Source organism: Strigops habroptila, chromosome Z (assembly GCF_004027225.2).
Source record: "Strigops habroptila isolate Jane chromosome Z, bStrHab1.2.pri, whole genome shotgun sequence".
NCBI classification, from domain to species: Eukaryota; Metazoa; Chordata; class Aves; order Psittaciformes; family Psittacidae; genus Strigops; species Strigops habroptila.
In genome coordinates, this window is record NC_044302.2 from 80997410 (window position 1) to 81020614 (window position 23205).

General features: G+C 36.4%; 1 protein-coding gene across 1 annotated transcript in view; it reads right to left on the minus strand.

Moving 5' to 3' along the window:
* NDUFAF2 (NADH:ubiquinone oxidoreductase complex assembly factor 2) overlaps positions 1–23205 on the minus strand; it is a 64715-nt gene that overhangs the window by 22743 nt on the left and 18767 nt on the right. The window contains exon 3 of the mRNA XM_030470894.1: positions 812–901. Within this exon, the coding sequence (XP_030326754.1) occupies positions 812–901 (90 nt within the window). The remainder of the gene's footprint in view (positions 1–811; positions 902–23205) is intronic.

A 23205-nucleotide genomic window follows, 5' to 3' on the forward strand; every position in this document is an offset into this window, starting at 1 on the left:
TAACTACATACTGATTAAAATTTAAGTTTGCTTGCTTTAAACCTACCAACTTCTGCGAGTTGCCTAGGTATTATTCTCTCCCAAAAAGCATGCTGAATAATGGGCAAACTACGTACTATTTCAGGGATTCCTTCCTTATGCTGTAGAGTTCTGGGTTTTAAGCCACATTTAACCCCACACTTGGATCAAGCTCCTGCAGCTTCAAGGACCAACATATGCTCCCTCTCTGCTTTCTCTCTTTCTCCAAGGGCTGCTCAGCTAATCCTTAGAACTTCTCTAATCTCCCCGAATTTCTTTCTATGTCTCACATTTTCAGACAAGATTTTCATCAGTAGCAATGGGGGAAAAAAGTGTTTAATTAACAGGTTTTTCAACTCTCTACAAGATTGTGAAAGGACCAGTACAGGAAACCAAATACCACCATTACTGTGCCACCAATAATTCAACTGACCTACAAATTAACACTGCAGTGAAGGCATAATTAGGAAATTTATCACATTTAGTTTTGGTTATTCTATCAGATCCCCTTCAGGCAGAAATATTTTCACATTTAATAGGAGAAATTCATGATCATACAGGCTTTATTTACATATTTATTAAGTACCAATTTCCTAAACGTAATTTTTTCCTACTTGTAAAAGGGTTACTTTAAGAACTCTTCATAATTATGAAGTTAAACAAAAGCCTGCATTACTCAAAATGAAAGATAACAGACAACCTATTCACATAGTCAGGCTTTCCATTAAAAATACTGAATCTACATTCAATGGCAAAATTATCTTGAAATAAACCCAAAATATTCAGGATTTACCTTCCCATTCTGTTGGAAAGTCGCCCGTTTCATACTGATATGCTTGACGATTTATTGGTTCTACAAATCTTCTTTCTTGTATAATCTGCCCTGTAGCAAAAAAAAAAAAGGAAAAAAAAAAAAAGGCAGTTAAATATATTTCTACATAATATTCAAATTGCTATGTTATTGTTTTGAAATAACTGTATTATTCACACAATGTCAAGGATATCTGCAGGATAAAAATGAAGGATTAAAATACTGAGAAAGTTATTACCATCTAGATATCCATTTGAAATGCTATATCTTCAGTAATTTAACAAAAGCTTGCCTGTTCTACAATTGACTTGGATTATTAATGACAAATATATTTCAACTAAAGTTATCCACCTCTGTTTATCCCTCTCTTTGAGAATGTTTCCCTCAACAGCTGTTGATAAGTTTTCTAACAACTGTTTTCCTTCACCTGGCTATCTTTCACACCATTGCTGTTGAGGGATCAGAAACTTGATGCTGTTTTTGAGTCGAAAACAAGCATTGGAAGTTCACTCATGGGCTTTGCAAAGCCGTCAGGTCACATCATCTCCCATCACCAGCTACTACTCTGTTCATGCGAGCCTTTCCACATATGCTTGCTAACTAAGTATTTTCTATGTTAGAAACCAGAAACCAGTAGGTAGCTCTCTGATGGGGAACAGTCGGAATATTGAAAGGGGAGCCAATTTGGAGAATCTGGATCTACGTCTCAGATTTTACTCCTGCCAAATAGGAAGCATGAAGGTTCAAGCGATGATGTAGCACACAGCAGACTGACTCCCAGATCTCATGCTACTGTACAGAGAAAGAGTATTTTAATCTGCGTTTTAAATTAGCAGATACGCAAAAGATGTGCAAGCTCCCCATCCCTCACAGGAAAAAAACCCTAATAACATTCCCCAGGCTTTTTCTCCCAGCTTTTTCCTTTCCTGGGAGGCTGAAATGGAGAAATTTCACATTTTGAGGAAATACAAATAAGTATATGCACAAAATACTTTCTTTCATAATAATGTGATTCATGCAGTTCATTCCTTCTATTATGCTTACAAGTATTTCAAATGAGTTATTAAAACTGATAGAAGTTACAATTCACCCATTTCTGATTAATAAACTGCATACTATTGTTCATTATTAAATTTTTAATACAGTAAAAGAACTTGTATAGAAGCTGCAATTCCTTTTCTAAGTACCTTCTTTAGCTTGATAATATTTCTTTTTATTTTTTAGCAATGCAACATTTTTACCGCTTCAGATATGCTATCAGGCAAAGGAAATAGTGTAGCATATTTTCAGCTATGATTTGTACTTGTTTGTTTTATAAATACACAATTCCTATATGCTGAAGATATTTCATACACTTGCTTCAAAATAATTTAATTTCAACAATACTAAGGATAATTCCATTTCTCAAGCTCCTTTATCTACAAAGCAAATCAAAAATACAGAATTATTTTCCTCCTTTCCAGAAAACCTGAAGATATTTCTAATTAGGTCTGATTCTATGTAAGTCTCAGAATTAACACTCTTCCCCATTATCGGAAAGTCACTAGATTTTACTGTTAGCACAGCACCATTTAAAAAGCTCTCCATAATTTGAGTCCACCTGAGTTACAGGTGGAACAGTATGAATAAACTGACAGAAGGAAAAGTAACAAAGAAGTGTATTTTTCTACCTGCTACCACAACTTGTGATTGATGTTATGTCTTTCTGCATTCCCAAATAAAATATTCTTAACTCATCTACTTCTAAGAAAATCCACCACTTTTATCCTGCTGCAAGCTTTCATAAGACACATGCAAAAAAATCATTCTCCAGATCCCACAGTCAAATTACACTGCAGAGCTGAGCTCGGGAAATTATTTCCCAAAGATGTTATTTTGAAGAATCATCACACAGTTGTGCGGGTGGCTTTTAGGCCTCTCTGCATTTGTGATGCACACATAACACTAATTAACTGCAACTGTCTGATTTGCCATGTCCCCTAGGTTTCTTCTGGCAGACTACCACTGACAAATAATTTACATAGACTTTCCTATTGAAGATTACACTGAGGCCTTTTTAGATGTAATTAAAATCCTCTACAAGTTGAGAGACCTGTTCTTTCATACTAAAGATATTGACTATTTTGCTTTATATTAATTCACTCCCATGTTTTCAAATAAATATTCTGGTCTTTGCCGCTGCAAAGAGAGTTTACTTGTAAGTGTATACATATAAAGCAATCACAAATAGCAATGCAAGAACCACAGTTTTAACTTTAAAATTAACCTCATTTTCATGTGACCACTAGGTCTTAGAAACTGAAGAACCATTAATATTTTGTTAGGATTTTATAAAACACAACATATCCAAAGAATAACAGCGAATAATTCCTAAAACAAAAAGCAATTTACTTCAGAAAGAATTTAACAGATGTACACAGAATAGTCACATACACCATCATTTACACAAAACACTGAAGTAGCCAAGATTTTCAACTTTGCAGAAGTTACAAGGAGGCAAATGGCCAAGAAGTCTAACTTGTGGACAGATCTTTCAGCAAGTGATACAGTATTTACACATTTTAGATTTATATACTTTCTTACTATACACATTTTCTCTAGCCAAAGCCAGCAAGGGAAATAATAAATGAAATGTGAAGAGGCAGCAAATGACTTCATGAATTATTTTCTAATTTTCTACAGCCCTATCTATAGACTATGAAGCCTGGAAACTTAAGTAATATTTACACAACAAAAACATGGTTAACTGTAGATGCTATAAAATGTTTTCTTTTTCCAGTTTCTTCTAGGAAGAGCTGTTCTTCTACAGACAAAACATCCAGCCACTCTTCCCCAAGCCTGTAGCGCTGCATGGGGTTGTTGTGGTCCATGTGCAGTACTGAGCACTTTGCCTTGTTGAACCTCATATCATTGGCCACAGCCCATTGACCCAGCCTGTCCAGATCCCTCTGCAAAGCCTTCCTACCCTCCAGCAGATCAACACTCCCTCCCAACTTCATGTCGTCTGCAAACTTACTGAGGGTGCACTCGATCCCCTCAGACAGATCATCAATGCAGATATTAAACAACACTGGCTCTAACACCAAGCCCTGAGGGACACCGCTAGGGACCAGTCGCCAACTAGATGTGACACCAAATTAACTGAATTAATCTCAGATGTTCATGAGAACTTAGAACCAAGACTCTTTTGGCTTGCTGATTTGCACCACTGCATAGTAAGGGTCCATGCAAGAAACACTTTATTAGTTAGAGAAATACATATCTATATGTATATATACATTTAAATACACAGGCTGACTATACAGCCTTTGTTAATTTCAGACATATGGACTGCATTTCAGTTGCATGGCATTGATGTGAACTTCCATCTTCTTTGTAGCCACCCTTTAAATACTGGAATGTGGTGGTAAGGTCTACCCTGAGCCTTCTCAAGGCTGAACAAACCCACTGCTCTCAGCCTGTCCTCATGGGGCAGGTTTCCCAGTCCTTGGATCATCTCTGTAGCCCTTCTCTGGACTCTCTCCAGCCTGTCCACATCTATTTTGTATAGCAGGGACCAAAACTGAACACAGTATTCCATGTGTGGCCTGACAAGTGCAGAGTAGAGTGGGATAATGACATCTTTATCTCTGCTGGTGATGTCCTTGTTGATGTCACCCAGCATCCTGTTCGTTTTCTTTGCTGCAGCAGCACACTGTTTCAGTTTACTAAGACCAACCACATACTGTTAGTAAGGTTAGCCTTACAGAAAGACTTTAGTACATTTTAGAACCAAGGCATTTAATGTGGTCTGCAGAATGTTTCTCAATTCAAACTTTAAGCAAAAGTTAGCAGGAACAGTTTTCCAGAAGTAATTTTAAATTAATGACTGGAAATAAAAAAAATTCAAAATGCTAACACACAGGTCTCCCACTTTCTTTTTCAAACTGGTCTATTTAAATTACAAACCATATTTCTGTTTGATTGCTTCAATCTGCCAGAAGTTTTACAGTTTCTGACTGTATTAGGGCCAACTGTATTTAAATGTCTCTCAAATGTTTGCTTAAATATGAACAAGTATATTTACTAAATTAAATTAACTTTTGCTATGGAACCCTCAAGTTTTTGAAAAACTTCACAATAAATGTTTGATTTACATATTTCTGTTTTACAGACATCATCAAAAAGTCTACAGAGTCTAGAACCACTAATGATTCTAGCAAATCATTAATGGAAGACACCACTTAAGTTGGTCCTGGCAGGGGGGAATCTGATATTTTTATGACAAATAAAGCAAAAACACACACAGAAGTTAATTACTTTTCTACTAAGTTTAATGGTATCAAGGCATAAATCACAGCCAGAAACAGATAGTATAAATATTTGTTCAAAAAAAAAAAAAAAAAAAAAAAAAGCATTGTCAGATCAGAGAGAAACTTTTGCAAACTTGAAAAATATTCAGTGCAAACCATGCACTGGGTTTGCCAGCATCACTTTACCCATCTCCAAATGGAATCACCTAAGAGGTGAGAAGTTTAAAAATACATATACAAACATATATATAAAAAAATATATACACACATATATATAACTATAAATGCATCAGGAACTTAACACAAGGATTTAGAGGCTATTAGAAAATAACTTTCTTGGTATACAGCCAGATGTGAAGACAAGCTTAGTATAATACCAGATTAAAACATTTGTGTGTGGAAGAATAAAAGCTTTGCTTACCACCAGTGTGGCAGTCCAACTCTGCATTAGAACTCACAGAGTATTAGAACTCTGATACACTCTTTCCATTTTGTTGAGTATTGCTTTGAAATCCTTCCACAAGGCAACAGTGAACCCAACCCAAGTACTGTCTTTGGGCTGAGAGGGATCTAAGTGTTTAGTAAGCCAGAAGATTTTTTTTTTCAGTGTAAACCTACAAAAGCCATCTTGCAAGGTCTGGGTTAACATCTATATGCCAATCCAAAGATGTGGCAGAAGTTCCTGTACATGCTTCTCATCTAACATCTGAGGTGTTAGTTCAATGGATCTGGTGTGGCAGGAATCATGTGATTAAAATACTGCTGTTACTGCCTTAACCACCGAGTTTAGTTTGACCACTGTTTGCATGGTCCATGTCCATTTGTCTATAATTCTGACAAATGAATATATTTCAGAAATAATCTGTTCTGTCATTGTTCTTGAGGATGCAGATGCCATCACTGTTCCTGACGATATGGGTTCCATTACAATACTACGTCAATACCTTAGAAATCTAGGTCATGGACAAGGATCAAAACATACTGTTTGCTATCCCAAAAAGGCTGTGCTGCTGAAGAAAAGAAAAAACATTAAATTGCACTATTCTCAAAGAAGGGTACTTAATTAGCAGTAAAAAAGATACAACTGTTCTCTGATAAACAGAGTATTTTGTCAAAGCATTTAGAGCTGAAGGGATTATAAAACAAATGAGGATATTCATTTTGAGAAACGACAAAGTCCTACCAAGCAGCAAGATTAAATCTACCCTTAGATATAGCAGAAGATGAGGAAACCAGAGAGTTCTCTGGGTCCAAATGTTCTACAGTATCTTCTCTACAGCCAAATAAGTGAACAAGGAATAAAACTCCCTCATCGCTCCCCATAAAAATCCCCAAAACCTTACCTGCAGCCAAAGACAGCGAGTAAAACAAGGCCCAAATTCACTGCATAGTAAATATTATAATTGGGCAAGCAGACAAACGCATACTAACTTAAGTATATCTACAATACGCGAACAGAATGTAACACTCCATGTCACACTGGGAACAGGAAGCCAATCCTGTACAAAAATTAAAAATATGTGGTTTAGATGCAGCAAGAAGACAACAGGAAGGCAGAACGTGAAGTCTTAATAACTATTAAATACTTGGCACAGCTATTCTACATTATTTTACAGGAAGATTAGCAATCCACGTGTATATAATGATTCACTAGTGCACATACACATTAAGAAATATTTTACATTCACAAAGACCAAAAAAGTGATTATGACAATGATTCCATTTTGAGTATATTATTCTTAAAGAAATGGTCAAGAGCTATACAGAGTGCCAGTACATGTCCTAGAAAGCATCTCTGGACAAGTACAACTTGTCCAGGTACATCTCAAAAGCTGGTTTTATTCACACCTGATAATCAAGCAGCTAACGATTAAGAGCATGGTTTCAGAGTTTGTATAGAGGCAAACACTCCCTGACAAGCTGGTAGTTGTTAATGGAGCTCTGCCCCCAGTGTTGAAAACCTACGAACCAGTCTCAAAGAACTAATCATTCAACACTTCTGTTAATGAGGCTAACAACAAGTTAAAGAGAGAAAAAAAGACAGAACCATTAATCAGTGATAGATTAGGTCATGGGTTGCTTTTCTCTGTGTTTGTGTGTATTTTAAAAATGAACTAGCATTTATTTGATCTTTTATAAAGTACCAAAATACTTGTATGGCATAATACATTATGCATTTACACAAAAACTTAAGAGGTATCCTGAAAACATGGCTTAGTTCTCATCAAGAAATGAAATAACTTGCTACCTGATAGACTTCTGTGCAGCCAGAGCAAGATAAATGAATGGCAGAGACTTCAACTGCAAATCCTTAGTGTAGGTGATAACAATGCAAAACTACGCCTTATCATAGAATGGTTCGGATTGGAAAGGACCTTAAGATCATCTATTCCAACCCCTGTGCCATGGGCAGGGACACCTCACACTAGACCATGTCACCCAAGACTCTGTCCAACCTGGCCTTGAACACTGCCACGGATGGAGCATTCACCACTTCTTCGGGCAACTTGTTCCAGTGCCTCACCACCCTCCCAGTAAGGAACTTCTTCCTTCTATCTAACCTGCACCTCTCCTGTTTAAGTTTAAACCCATTACCTCTTGTCCTATCACCACAGTTCCTAACGAAGAGCCCTTCTCCAGCATCCTTGTAGGCCCCCTTCAGATACTGGAAGGCTGCTATGAGGTCTCCACGCAGCCTTCTCGTCTCCAGGCTGAACAGCCCCAACCTTCTCAGCCTGTTTTCATACGGGAGATGCTCCAGCCCCTGACCATCCTCGTGGCCCTCCTCTGGACTTGCTACAACAACTCCATGTCCTTCTGATGTTGAGGACACCAGAACTGCACACAATACTTCAAGTGGTGTCTCATGAGAGCAGAGTAGAGGGGCAGGACCACCTGCTGGTCACACTTCTTTTGATGCAGCCAACTAAATGTATGTTATCTTTTTAGCGGTATTATTTACAGTAAAAGCAATGGGAGGTAATACTGAACTTACTGAAAGTACCTTGATGAGTTTAGCCTGAAAGGTCTCTAGGGAAGAAGTCTACTTTAACACTTATTTCAGATCTTATCCATCATGTGGTAAGTACATGAAAATTTGAAATGCACAGATTCATGTTTTCTGTATGTAAGGACAAATAAATTTAAACATAGTCATTGTCATTTCTGGGGGTCAATTTCACACTCTGTATGCAATTTGCCATTTTGCTTTTTTAAATATCTTTTGTCATTGTAGGACATTGAAGCTAGCCAGAAGGGATACTTACAACTGTGTTTCTCTAACACTAAATAGTTTATTGTAATAAAATTAGAATGCTATGGATAATTACGAGCTGCTGAGCAGCCAACATGTATTCACTTATGACTGCATCATAAATAAACGAAAAAATGGCATCCTGTGTTCTGTATTTTCTTTTTAGGCGTGACAAATTTAATAACCTGAAAAAGCTGAACCTGTAACTTCCTGAGGGACCACAGCCCATTCCTTTTTTATACGTTGACACAAACCTTATCTTTTGAAATCTGAGACTGTGGCAGTTAAGTAAAAAATACATTTTATTGTGGTTTGTCTGAGAAGCAAATTCTTTCAGCAGACAGACAAATGCTAAACGCCCACTCTCCCATTTTAGTCCCCAAGCTCTCCTCATCTGGCAGCAGGATGCACCAACACCAGTTCCCATTCCCTGATCACTGGAGAGCCTTGTGCCTTCTACCTTATCAAGGCAGCATGAAGCCCAACAGATACTACACCTTAAACAAAGAACCACTGTTTTATAAACAAATCTACAGTAAACCTACTAGATATATGCAATATTACATTCTTTTTGCAACAAAAGTGTAAATGATACCAGTACAAATGCCAGTTTCATTGAGAGCTGATGGATTCTCAGTGCTCTGGTATGCAGAAGCTTTTTCCCAACTGTTCTTTTGGTTTGTTTTGGTTGATCAGACTCAAGAAACAGTTTTTTACCAATTACTGTCAAAACGTGAATAAATCCAGGAATGAAGTACTGAATATTTTCTGTAAATGCATGAAAAATGGCTTAAAATGGGGATTTAGCATGTATAAAGGGAATTTAGCAAGCAGATAGAAAGTGTACAATAACTTGTACTCTATAAATAAAAACATAATGCAGGAAGATAAAAAAAAAACATGCAGGGAAGAGAAATGGGCAAATGACAGTAAGGGCCTGAATTGTAAGTGAAATTAAAAGAAAGTTACAGCTGTGGAGAACATCAATTAAGCAATATGAACCCAACACAGCAGTGTTACAGTCTGGTTTGGATGATTAATTATACTTCAATTATAGGCCACTTGCAAATGCTCATTTACCATCTCTATTTTTTTCAGAATAAATGGAATTATCACAGCTAGCTGCACACACACTCTCAAGGAGCTAATGTTACTTCTGGTTTTTAGATTGTTTAAATAAATATTATCATAGGGTTATGCTTTTGAGATTTGCAAAGAAAATTCAGTCTTACACAAGGTCTGAACACAATAACAGCTAATACTGTGCATAGCACTGGAAAAATTAAAGAACACTAGTACTGCTATTTTATTGTACTTGCTTTTCATTACCAAGTATAGGGGAGAACACTCATGTATTTCAGCCACAGTCAACACAGGAGTACAACTTCTGAAGAAAAGGAAGGTTAGCTAAAGTAACTAATCCTTTAAGCTATATTATCCATTTCACATATATGCATATCCTACAGACATTTATTTAAGAAAGCATTAAAAATCATTCTTTATCCTACAATTTATACGCTACTCATTTTATCATATACATTACAAATTATCCTTTGACGCTGCACTTGCACTATTCACATACTCCAGACAGCATTTTAAGAACATGCGAAGGTGTATATTTATAAACCTCACCTAGTCCTTTCACTAAGGGTCAACACAACTAGGTGAAGTGGTAACAGCGACTTCTCTCCCTCAGATCTCGAAAAGGCAACCTAAAAGGCTGCGATGGCATAGGCACCAACATGGCAAATGATGTTACCCCATGGCATCCAAGTGTGCACACAGGGGCACTGCTGCCTAACTGAGAATGCAGCCACAGACCTGGCAGCTGAAGATAGGATCTTGCAACCATCTTTTGCATGCAGATATTTTATTCATGTTTTATATGAAATAGTACTGAAGTCTCTGAAAACAGAGACCTTTCACTTGGATTGAGCTTTAATCAATTCTAAAGAATGACATTTGAGATGAAACAAAAATTGGTACCGGAACAAATGAAGAACATGAATGTTGCCTGACCTGAGAAAGAAGCATGGTACATTGAACTTATAGCTCAAAAGCTATCATAAAGATTTCCTGTGCTTCAAAATACCAGTATTATGTAGCACACATATACTGCAGCAGCAAGTTCCACTAAAAGTATGTTTTCATCATTTATTTCTAACTTGAAAGTTTAATTTTTTACTCAGATAAACTAACTGAACTTGAATACCTTATGCCATAAGCAAATCATACCTTACTTATAGTATAAGAAAGAAAAAAATATTATTAAAGAGGGCTTTAAAGACAGCTCCACGTCTACAGTATTATGGTAGGGTTATACATCGTGAATTAAAACATGTCATCTCAGTTCTAAAAACAGAGGCTATGACCCATCTTTTATGATTTATATGAATTATTATAATAGCATTTCACCCTCAGGATCCTTAATTAGAAGTTTATAAACTATAAACAGTTTATAGGCAAAAAAGCTCCCCATGATTTTACTCTTGTATCCTAATTTGTTTAAATATATGAGGGCTGAAAAGAAGATACTTAAAATTAGGTATCTAAAAAAGGGTGTGCACCAGTTTAGAAACAACTTGCTAAACATTTTTCTGACTCACTAGTTTGATGCTTTACAATAAGTTTCATGTTCATCAGTCATTGTGTTTTCCTTTACTTTCAAGTTCATATTTACAATAAATTTCTAGGGTGCTTTTTAATGTATCTATTAGATACATATGTGACATATATTAATATTTAATATTTATTTTAAAGGCATTGAAGTAAAAAGAAATAAATTGCAAGCATTATTAGTAATATGCTTTTAAAAAGAATTAAAAGAATGCTGTATTCATGTTCGTAGGAGCTTAAGTATTGTTCAAGTTAGCACGTAGTTCTATAGCTTTTAATATCTCCAGTTTGCAAAATGTCACCACTAACGATATACAGAAATAAAAAATGATTACCTGGTTTGAGTTCCAAGATAAACAAGAATTTCAAACATAACTTTTTTTTTTTTTTAATGAAATTAAACAATACATACCAGAAAGTACAACAATTCAGTGGATTAATGTTAGTGTGAAATCATTTACCTTTCAACAGCTGAAAATTTTTCCCCAATTTAACTCTTACTTTACATTGTTAGGTTACTTTTAAAGCTCTGCTTCAAAAGTCTGTTTCTTTAAGCTAACCTGTGCACACTCCATGAGTTAAGGTATTTTCCAGTAACACTGGTTCTGGGGAAAAACCACCAGATTTTAGCAGTTTGGGTGAGCTCAGAGTGGTGTAGGTGGTGAAGAAGTAAAAAACTTTACATAGCCAAGGAACTGCAGCAATATCTTATCTGCTTTCAAAGCTACTTTGAGAAGAAAAAGATAAAGCGTAAGAGCAGAGCCCAAGAACTACTTGAAAGTCAAAGCTTTTTAGATCTGAGTCAATCCATGAATTTTTCTACTAAAATCTCAGAGTTTCTGTGGTCACTTTGCAAGAAAAAACAAGTGCACATGCAAAAATCAACATCCAGCTCCCACTTAACAGTTTTTCCTGCTTTCTACTTCCACAGCTCCAGTTTAACTAAGCAAATTTTAGACTAAATAGCAAATACTGAGGTCACATGATTTCACATTAACCCAGTCATCAAGTATTAAAATACTGAATTTTGTGCCTGTTGATTTTAGAGCACTTACCTGTTATTAAAAGCTAACACACCAAGTGCAACTATTGTAGGCAATAAGTACATGCAAAATTTTCTACTTGAAAGCATTTATGCTAATACCCCTGAAAGAAAAGATGAAAGATTACCTTTGGACAGCAACCTCTAGACTTGCATAGCTTGCAATAACCATAATACAAGTGTTTGATATACAGAATTTATGACCACTGAAAGAATAAGCTGTGATACGTATAAGATCTACAATCAAATAATTTAATTTCTTTGTATGTCAAAGACTTATAGGTTCCTAAACTGTATTTTAATTTTTAGAAGCAAAATGGAAGATAGTTACTTTACTTCACTTTACCAATTTAATCCTTAAAATGTCAACAATCAGAAACAATGACGTTCATAGAGAATTTAGAATTAGAATTCTAACTCATTTGTTTCTGGTGTGAGCAGCTAAGATACGTGATGCCTGTGTTTTTATATTAAGATGTCACACAAGCACTTTCATTCTTAAGTATCCCCATACACTAGGAAACCAAACTAATACCAAGACTACACATGACTTGCATCTCACCATACTAAGGCATAACTCTGCATTGTCCAGCTTCCGAGAATGCCGTTATCAGTTTCTGGAACATTTAGATGTCTACTGACCTCAAAATTTATTTCTGTTGCTCTTCCTTAGCTTGCAGGACATGACAGAACTGCAGCTTAGGATGGCAGAGATGCAGACTACTAACTGTAAGGAAAGGCTTCTGAATACAACTCTCTGGGTACAGCTGCCTTGCTATCCACTGGAAGTTGCAGGCAGAATTCTCTATTACCAAGATGAAAGAAAACACCTAAACCTTCCCATAGAAGAAAGAAAACAGTAAACCTTCCCATAGTTTTAAGATGTGCAGGTATTTTGAAACAAAAGTGTTAGAGGAGCTAGAATCTCTCAAGGATGATAACAATGATAATGCTTCTACCAAAAAAGAAGAAACTTTCCCTCCTGCCCCGTTCCTTCCATCAAAACAGAAATAGACAATAATATGTAAACCCTTCTAAACAAAAGATAAATCTGTTAGATTTTATTATAGCATTTGTTCAAATAGCATTTCTTACTAATTGTTTTGACAACACGGGCTTGTTTTTGTGAATGAGTGTTTGCTTTTTAAATGATCAATATGAGAGTTGCTGCTCAGAAAAATAAATTCAGATCTTGCACATCGTCTCCTATCTGTGCATGTATGAATGAGAGCGAGCATGCCAGAGATGAAATGAGATGAGATTTTCACCCCTAATAAAGACGACCTACTTTTGAACATTTCTATATCATTAATTTTCTATACTGGAAATTTATTCTAAAATCAAATTACCTGTAAGATAAACCTTCTGTAATTACCACTAAAAGTCTCATTTTTCAGTTCAAGGACATTTTTGATTTGCAGTTGCATTTTATATACTGTACAAATGACTAAACATATAGTTAAATATCAAATTCAGACATTTTTAGTTAAAATCAGTTAAACTGAGAAATCATTCCCTTCTGGCTGCCTACATCTCTCTTTAATCCTGGTCAGTGTAGGGCCTTATTACAAGTAATTTGCTACTATAAGACTGAGGAAAAAATGCTAGCCTCACAATTTTTGTCATTTTTCCCCCACTTCCCCTGCAGGCTGCTACTGTTGATGGCCTTTATGGAAATATAAATTCAATCAGCAGCTGCAAATTTCATGAGACGTCCATCTTCATGCAGAATTTCTAACTGAGTGTCAAAACAATCTGTGATTTCTCCCTGATGAAACACACTTTGAATTGTAAATTTCTGCAATTTTCTCATGTTAGAATTTGAGCTGCACTAAAATAGAGCTAGCCCAGATATAGTGCCTACCAGTTTGAGACAAGTAATTTTTCCTCTCATTATCTCACTCTGCTGTTGAAAGGGTTAAATAATAACCCATGAAAAATTACCTGTTTCTTTTCTTTTACATAAAAAATTAATTACGTTTTCCATTCTTTTTAGTAGAAGAAGAAAATATAAAGGCCTTCAATATATTCCAAATGCTCTCAAATCAGTTATTTCAACCCGCTATTCATTTTACAGTACTTTGCATTAATAACATCTCTCCCCCCTCAAAATTAGCTGCAATAAAACTTAAAGAATTTCTTACAGTGTCAAAATGGTTCAAAGAGAACAAATTCAAAGAGAACAAATTCATTTTGCAGAGACAGTTTGTTTCTTCTAAATCTCGACTTACATTAAACGTATATAGTAAATATAGTAAAACAAAACATAATTTCTCATTCAATTACTGTTTGTTCAGTAGCATGGAAAGCACACACCACCTATCCAGTATATTATAGCAGCTCAAACAATTTGCTTTACAAGAATATTTGTTTCTCTTCTGTAGATACTAACATGAAATATGTAAAACAATATTACTTTTCCAATTTGCAAGCAGGAAAAAAAAAAGTTACACATTCTTCTTACTCCGTTACATGGTAAAAAGTACCATTCATAAAGAGAAATTCATGGATAACGATGATCTATCTATTCATGTAACAAAAACTTGCTTTATATTTCTTTTCTCCTCTCCAGGGATAAATATTGTGGTGGCATGGATGGGGGGCTTAATGAACTGTACTTTACTAACACTGAAAAGAATGATTCTATTTTGGATATTTCAGTACAAATACCATATTCCACCTCAAAAGACCGTCTTTCAGTTTACAGAAAATTCAGTGGGGCACCTTTTTTTGTATTCACCAAACTTTCAGTAAATTATCAGAATGAGGAAAGAAACCTAAAAATGAGTAGCTACAGAATAACTTCTTTGCAAAAGACTTTCAATGTACTGACTTTTATCACTCTTAATATGTCACTACAGCGTTTCTTTGGTCATGTCCTCTGCCTGGCCTCCCTTGGTTACCTGCACCCTCAAAACTAATGGATTTATACAATTTCCCTGACGGGTTTCTTAACCTTCAGTATGAAAAAAAACCATACACCAGAGAACTAGTCTAAGTCAAAAAATCACACTTGTCTCAAAAAAGGCTCAAGGAATGAATGCTGGTATGCAGCACTGGAAGGACTTGCACTAGCTTAGCTGAAACCTTATGCTCTAGCACATAAGCATATCAGAGGGGCAAGAATGCTACTGGGCTCCCTTTTAAACTGTGCTTATTAAACTGACCCTTATAAACTGGCTATTATTAGAATGCAAGTTCCCTGCTCAGTGTGTAAAAAAATCCCTCAATTTTCCTCAAAACATTATTTCAGAGATCTCTGGTTTTGCTTCATTGAATCACAACATCCCAGATCGAATAATATCAGGACTTTATTTCAGTTTCACATGGTCATGTATTTATTAGCTTTAACAGCAAAACAAAACCACACACCAATCTCTGCTCTAATACCAGTAATTTCATATAGTGAAGCAGATGTTCTGTAACACACAGTCTCCAGTCACAAGTTTTAGCACCCAAGTATAGCTACAGATTCTGCTGGGAAGATAGCAGGAATGAAAATTACTGAATGTATTATAACAAAGCTTTCATTAAAACACCTTCTTGAATATTGAATTATTTGGTTACATTTGTCAGTGGAGCATGCCAGAAAGGAAGGGAGGCATAACAATAAAATCTGGTTCTCTTTCTCAGAATATCCAGACTACTACTGATAGAGCTGCCGTAGCACATGCAGAGGACAGGAACCCAGAATCCATCCTAATCATGTTAATCCACCATTACTGAGCACTTGTTCCTGTCCAGTTTTAGGATTTAGCTTTGTCTCGCATGATTTCAACACCTCACCTCTATTTCTCAAAAAAAATTGCTTCCATTTTATCCATACCTTCCAAGTCCTAGATCATGATGCTTTACTAAAACACAGTGCTTAAAGCACTTCCAAAGGGAGCTGATTAAACTTCCATCTAATACATTAAAGGACAGAATTTTCCAATATCTGTGTGGACTCAGACACACCAACTTTCAGGCATCCTACCAAAACTGGTAACACCAAATTATTTAAAACTTAGGGAAGAAAATGAGAATTGAAAACAGTGTTAATAAGCAACACATTGCTGAACAAAGAAAACTCACTGTAGTACAAATCCAACAAATGTGATCCTACACAATCTAAGCTATGCTACATATTTCTTCAGTGTCATCTTTGGCACCATAGTTACAGCTACTAAACAAGTGTGATTTCTTTCTTCCTTCCAATATAACCTTGAAAGTCATATTATATCAATTACATATGCATATTTAACAAGAACAGCACTCAAAAAGAGCCCTCAACCTGAGCAAAACAGTTTTAGAATTTCATGCTATGTAAAAAATTGCATTAGGAGGGGAAATCAGTCATTTGCTAACATATTAAAGAAATATATCAAGTAGTAATGTCACAAGTCAGACAAACCTAGGATGACACTAATCTTACAATTTAGCAAGGTGTCAGAAGTATAACAAATAAACAAAAATGGTAATTTTTATGACATAAAGGTAGACCACCTGCAGATTTTATCAGTCTACTTCCAGATGCCCCCAAACTCACATATTTATCATTGAAATACTTGACTTCTGACTCAGAACTGAAGATATGTTTCTGGGCTTGAAAGTAAGTCTGTTTATTTTTTCTGAAAATATATTGGTCGTTTTAATAAAAATATTGCCTTCTATCCACAAGCCTTGCTCCATCTCTTAATGACCATGGCTAAAACTTCACCACAATATTTTCCTTGGCTTTTCTACTCAAAGGCCAATAATATTAAACAGTTGATTTAGCTTTGTTTTTAATTTAATAACACCTCCTCCCCCTAACATGCACAGGAGTTCATGAAGATTCCTGTTTCTCACCGTCTTCTTAAGACAACTGGAAAAGTTTATAAACATCAAGACATGTAGCAATGTTTTGCTTAGAAAATGTTTGCTTAGTTAGTAGAACTACCACCTTGTGAAGATGACTTTGGTTTTAAAATACAGCAGATTGTATCAAAAGTAGGCAAAAGCGAAGTGAATAATAAAAACTAAAAAAGGGCATGGTTTTGCTCTTTGGTTTTGTAACTGTCAATTACTTTCTCACAAGGTATTTTGTAATGTGGCAATGTCTAAGTAAGACACTTAAAAAACTCTAAAAATACCTTCTTGAAAATCTACATGAAGTTTAAGCAAGCCTTAAAATGCAAATGATAAATAGCTTTCAAAGCAGAAAATACGCATTGGTTAAAACTGTATTATTTGCAGGATGGTCAGTTAATTCACCACACAGCATAAAAGACATGCCTTCTCTCAGAACATTAACTTTCATAATTTCTACACTCAATGGATAAGGAATTGGCTGGATGGTCACACTCAGACAGTTGTGGTCAAGGGCTCAATGTCCAAGTGGAGACTGGTGACGAGTGGTGTTCCCCAGGGGTCAGTGCTGGGCTGGCACTGTTTAACATCTCTGTTACTGGTATGGACAGAGGGATGAGCCAGCAATCAGTAAGCCAACGCTGCATCAGGAGTGTGGCCAGCAGGTTGAGAGAGGTGATTCTCTCCCTCTACTCCACTTTTCTGAGACCTCACCTGCAGTAGCATGTTCAGCTCTGGGGCCCCCAACATGAGAGGGATGTGGAGCTGTTGGAGTAAGTCCAGAGTTGGCTATGAAGATGCTCAGAGGGCTGGAGCTGTCTCTGCTGCTGTCTCATTGCTGTCTCTGCTATGGAGACAGGCTGATAGAGTTGGGCTTGTTCAGCCTGGAGAAGAAAAGACTCTGGGGAGACCTTAGAGCACCTTGAGTGCCTAAAGGGGCCTACAAGAAATCTGGAGAGAGACTTTTTACAAGGGCATGTAGGGACAGGACAAAGGGTAATGGCTCTGAACTGAAAAAGCATCAATTTATATTAGGTATTTAAGGCAATTCTTTACCGTGAAGGTGGTGAGACACTGGCACAAGTTGCCCAGAGAAGCTCTGCCTGCCCCATCCCTGTCAGTGTTCAAGGCCAGGCTGGACAAGGCTTTGACCTGGTCTAGTAGAAGGTGTCCCTCCCCATGGCAGGGGATTGGAACTGGATGAGCTTTAAGGTTGGAACTGATGAGCTATAAGATCTCCTCCAACCCAAATCATTCTATGATTTGACACAGCCTCCACAGTTTATGGCATGTTAACAAGGAAACACAGGATTAATACACAAACAACAGCTAAACACTGCAACAGTGGCAAGTTGTCCACTGTGATATTCTTGAGCCTGAATGGAAAAGCACTTGGACACTAGCAAGAATGGAGAAAATAAACAAAATTACAACTTGAAAACTATCTGTCCTTTTAGAGACAGCTTCGTTACTACCTGCTTTTCATTTTCACCGTCCTTCTACTTTTGTTCCTTTTAATGGCCTCTCCTTTTTTGTTGCCATTGAAGGAGGAGAAAACAGAACTATAGTGCTTCCTTCAGATGCTGGATCCACAGAGAAAAATTGTTGTATTAACCATGTAAAGCCCTAGTGAAATTAAAAAGTGAATGCTTATTCCATCCTTCAGGCAAAACCTGAAGCATTTCTAGAGTTCTATAAGCCATGCTTGGATAATGGCATCTATAATTACATTGCATCACCCTCTACGCACACAAAGTTTACCTTTTAAAAGAAAACATGATCAATCTCCAGTCTCTCAAAAATAGTTCTCAGTATAATACACAATTTTGTGCATGTTTCTGAAAAAGTTTATGTTCCAAAACTGTTGCTTCATTTGCAAAGCTGTAAGAATAATCATGTTGCTCAGTGAACTCTAATATCATGATTCACGATCGCCTTCAAAGCCTCATCTGGAGCAAGGCCATGCTAGTCGAAGCATAATCACACATGTATTATAATTTTCCTGTGATTCTATACATTAAGTGTAATTCTAAAGTGATCAACAATGAGATTTACAGTTATAAAAAAATCTTACATAGGCTGTGTGCACAACATGAGAGTTCTCCACAGCTTTGATGTAACAGGAAGACGATAAGGCCTAAACTTACTTTTTAGGCATCTGCCATCAAACCCTAGCCTTCCATGCTCATTAATATTTAAAATTTAATTGCTAGTCCCTCCTTAAAGTACAAGTTTCACTGTCTTTCTTTCACTTATTTGTTCAAAGATTAGCCCAAATACCTTTCTATTACTCTTGTATTTTCTCTTAATGGGAGGAAAAAACACCAAACAAACAACAAAAAAAACCCAAAGCCAACCAACCAACCACCACCACCAAAAAATGTTTCACAGTTGCTTCATATGACACAGCATCTCCTCTATACAAACCTCTCTACCTGAAGTGCGCAAGTCTCACAATATTTGGCAGTCAACAATGCACACAGAGATGTTAAAGCTCTCTAAATCTAATTGCTCTTATAATCTGCACCACAAATAGCAGGCTCAGAGTACTGCCCTGATGAAAAAGCATGGAAAGGAGAACACTGAAATGGAAAACAAGTGTGGACTTCCTTGTATGGATTCTTCCATCCAAGACTTTCTGCATGTTTGGAATAGCAAAAGAGGTGTGCATATATATATGTTATACATTAACGTTTCTTGAACTTAAAAAAAAAAAAATCCCAATATTCTAAGAGGCAGTTTCTATTGTGTATTTTAAATATATTTTGCATTGTCTCTCCCATTTCATAAGTTGCAGGTTCTTTTTGTCTACGCAGAATTAAATACTGGGTTTCAGCTCTCATTAACCTTCAGCAATTTATTACTCATCCACTCTTATGCAAATCTTCAGATGCAGCCAATAGCATCTTTTCTTTTAAGCCAAGTCCAGGTGTCTCATTATATTTGTGTTTCTTTTCCTAATTAGCAATGTCATAATTTTTTACTCAGATCATTTGTCACCATAGTACCCTCTTCCCCCCCCAGTTTAGTTCATCTAGTTGGACTCCAACTACATACATCCTCACAGGCTGCAATAGAGAGTCAATGTATTCTTGTCATTGCACAGAACGCCAGAGAAAACAGCTGAAGTGGCTCAGTACATTACAGAAACACTTCAGAATCTGTGTGTCCCCAATCTCTTACTTATTAAATGCATCAGAATCCCATTATGCTAGTGTCAGTCCAAGCGCTTGCCATCTTATTTATGCAGACTATCAATTCTTGCCTAGAAATTACCTCCCAAAAACAGTTTCAATGTCACCTAGCAGTCATGAGGTCTTCTATTACAAAAGAATTCAACATTAACACCATAATTTTAAAATACTAACACTTTGAAAATACTAAATAGTGATATTATGATTTTAATCTACACTGTGAACTTTCCCTACAGTAAGACAAGATAAAAGTTCCAGTCTGCCGATAACTCTTTAGAAATAAATTTGGGCCTCTTTCGAAAAGGCTCACAATAAAGCAATAGTCAATAAACTACAAACTCTAATTTAAGAATGAAAAATTTTCTAAATTCACAGAAATACCAGCTTCATGATCCGAGTGCTCCTTCAGCACAACAGAAGGCAAGCCACGGAACATGCCTTGGGAAGCTACCCGGAGAAAAAGAAGCACATGAGGCTATTCAGCGGTATGCCAGCTACAAAGGAGCAGGGTATTCATAAAGGGGTTAAATGTTATTGCTACTTGTGAATTGTTACTAAAATTAAGCACAAGTGGTTGCTATACTCTTCACGGCTTGAGGGTGTGAGGGGGAAGTGGAGTATCTAGTGAATACCACACACATGTCATAACTTGCCTGGCCATGCAGCGCCACAGAAATGAAACAGGGGGGTGGGAAAGTATCATCATTTGAGACATGTTGGTTTTAAGTAGAGAATTACTTATTCTCAGACACCTGGGAAGTGGGATAAAACTAAAAACAAAAACAAAACCCAACAGATTATGCTGTTAATTTTAGATATGATAATGTGCTTCAGAGATAAAACATTCTTCTACACAACAACTGAACAGATGGAATTTCTCATTTTTTGTTAATTGGACAAATACTTAAGATATAACTCAAATTAAGCTGAAAGCTACTTCCTTCTATGAAGCAGGTGCACCATCCCAAAAACAATGATGGAGTGCTGCAGAGATTAAACTGACTCCTCTTGCATTAACATTTATGCAATACTTCAAACTAAATGTTGAAGAAAGAATAAGCATTAATGCACAGTGCATTAATGTGAGAAAGAAAGACGTTCCGTATTTGGGAGCAAAATTAAAAAACTCCGCACGGTAAGATTCTCCTAAATCTCAAATGCTTACACATTTCTGTTCTCTCCCCTCTCTCCCTATCCCCAAATTGTTTTATTGCTTCAAACAGCAGTTATAAATGGACAGAACCCTAAATACCAATCATCGTCCAACATTTAAGTCCCCTTTGCAAAGTGCCCTTTTTTTTTTTTTTTCTTTAACTTTTCGGTGTTTCTAAATCCATTTCCTTCAAACTGTAATCATTATGAGGAAAATCTCTGATTTGATTCAAGTCTTTGCCCCCTCTTACCTTATTTCCCATGTACACTTGTTAGGGCTTTCATGACACTTCCTCTATATAGTATGTCAACAACACTGCTTTCAAAAAACCTCCACCATATCCTTTCTTGCTATAGTTACATTTCCTCTCTTACACTACTTCATTGGCTTCCAGCTTTTTCTGTTGCATCAGTATTTGAATGGCAAGATGAGCTACAAAGCTCCAGTGCACTACAGGATTTGCAATTATTCTAACAGCTGGTCTCAGAAATATGTAATTAGTAATTATATTGCAATACTTACAATGCTACTACCTTATGGCACTGGCTGTCCTTGAGCCCCTCCGTCTCTATGTTTCACCTCTGGAGACACTGCAATCTTTGCAGCACAACCAATCTTCAGACAAATATTTGAAGTACAGCATGGCATAACATAATGCCAATCTCTTCACTGATTGTTTCCAATGCAAATTATTGCTAAGCACCTTCCATAATTGTTTTGAATTTACTGTCAGGGTTCACCCATCTTATACACAAAACCAAATTCTTCTAAGAATTTCAAGACTTGCCGCCTCCTGCTTTAAGAGCTCTGACATCTCCAAATAGATGTCTAATTGTTATACTAAAATCAGCATGTCTAAACCAGATCTTATTCTCCTTCCTTTCCACATGATCAAGATGAAGAATTCTCCTTTCTTTCTGGTATTGTTTTAGAATTGGAGCTCTCGTGTCTGTACTCAGGATTTCTCTCCCAAGTATAGGTTCTTTCTGCATAAGATTTTTTTCAGTAAAACTTCCCTGGTTTTCCACACTGGTAAATCTGTCATCCAGGCTCAGTTACTACAACATCATTTTCTCTTGACTTGGCATATAGATCCTACCCTACTCATGAATTTATAATACTGCTGCAAAGATTGCTTTTCTAGTCAGAAACTGTGAGCACTTCAACTCAGTCTTCAGACCCCCCACAGGACCCCTGTTTTTCACTTTGGCTACAAGCTATTTCATTTTCAAACTCCTCTGCAAACTGTCCTCTTCTCTGCCTTCCAAAAGCCTGAGACATGTGGACTCCTATCACATACAGGTCTGCAGCAATCAACCCAAATATACTTTCTGGCTCCTTGGCTAGACAGGAGAACTCCATGAATACCTATAAACTAATTTTAGAATTTTTCATTATCTTCTATTTTGCCATGATGCGTAAACCAAAAACTTCAGTTAGGCTGCAGATGAATTACATTTTTACTAATGAGGATGACCATTACTGTCTGTACTTATCTAGGTTATGCATCAACTTTAAACACTGGATAAAGACTATCCTTCCATCTCAACAGCCAAGCAGGTACTCAGAAATGCAAGAAAATGGATTATGGGTCATAAGCACAATATACTTACAAATAAAAAGAGTAATATCTGTAATAAATTTAAAGTACATTGTAAATAAATTTAAACTACATGGATGGGAATAGTGCTGCAATAGTCAGGAAGATAACATAAAACTAGAGGTGGTTCTTGTTCTCTGCCCAGTAGCACAGCGAATGTTGAAGTAATTCTACAGCATGGTGTTTTCCTCCTACAAGGTCAATAATTTGAAATAACTATATATAAGCAAAGACATTTCAGCCCAGAGCAACCAAACTTCATTTTTCTCCTAATACAATTCTTTTGTATTCTTCCACTTTCAGGAAGAGGCACTTCTTTCTAAAGAAGAATGGTGGGATACAGAAGAAAACAGGTCTCTACAGATAATGAAACTAAGGAGAAAATGAAATATTTGA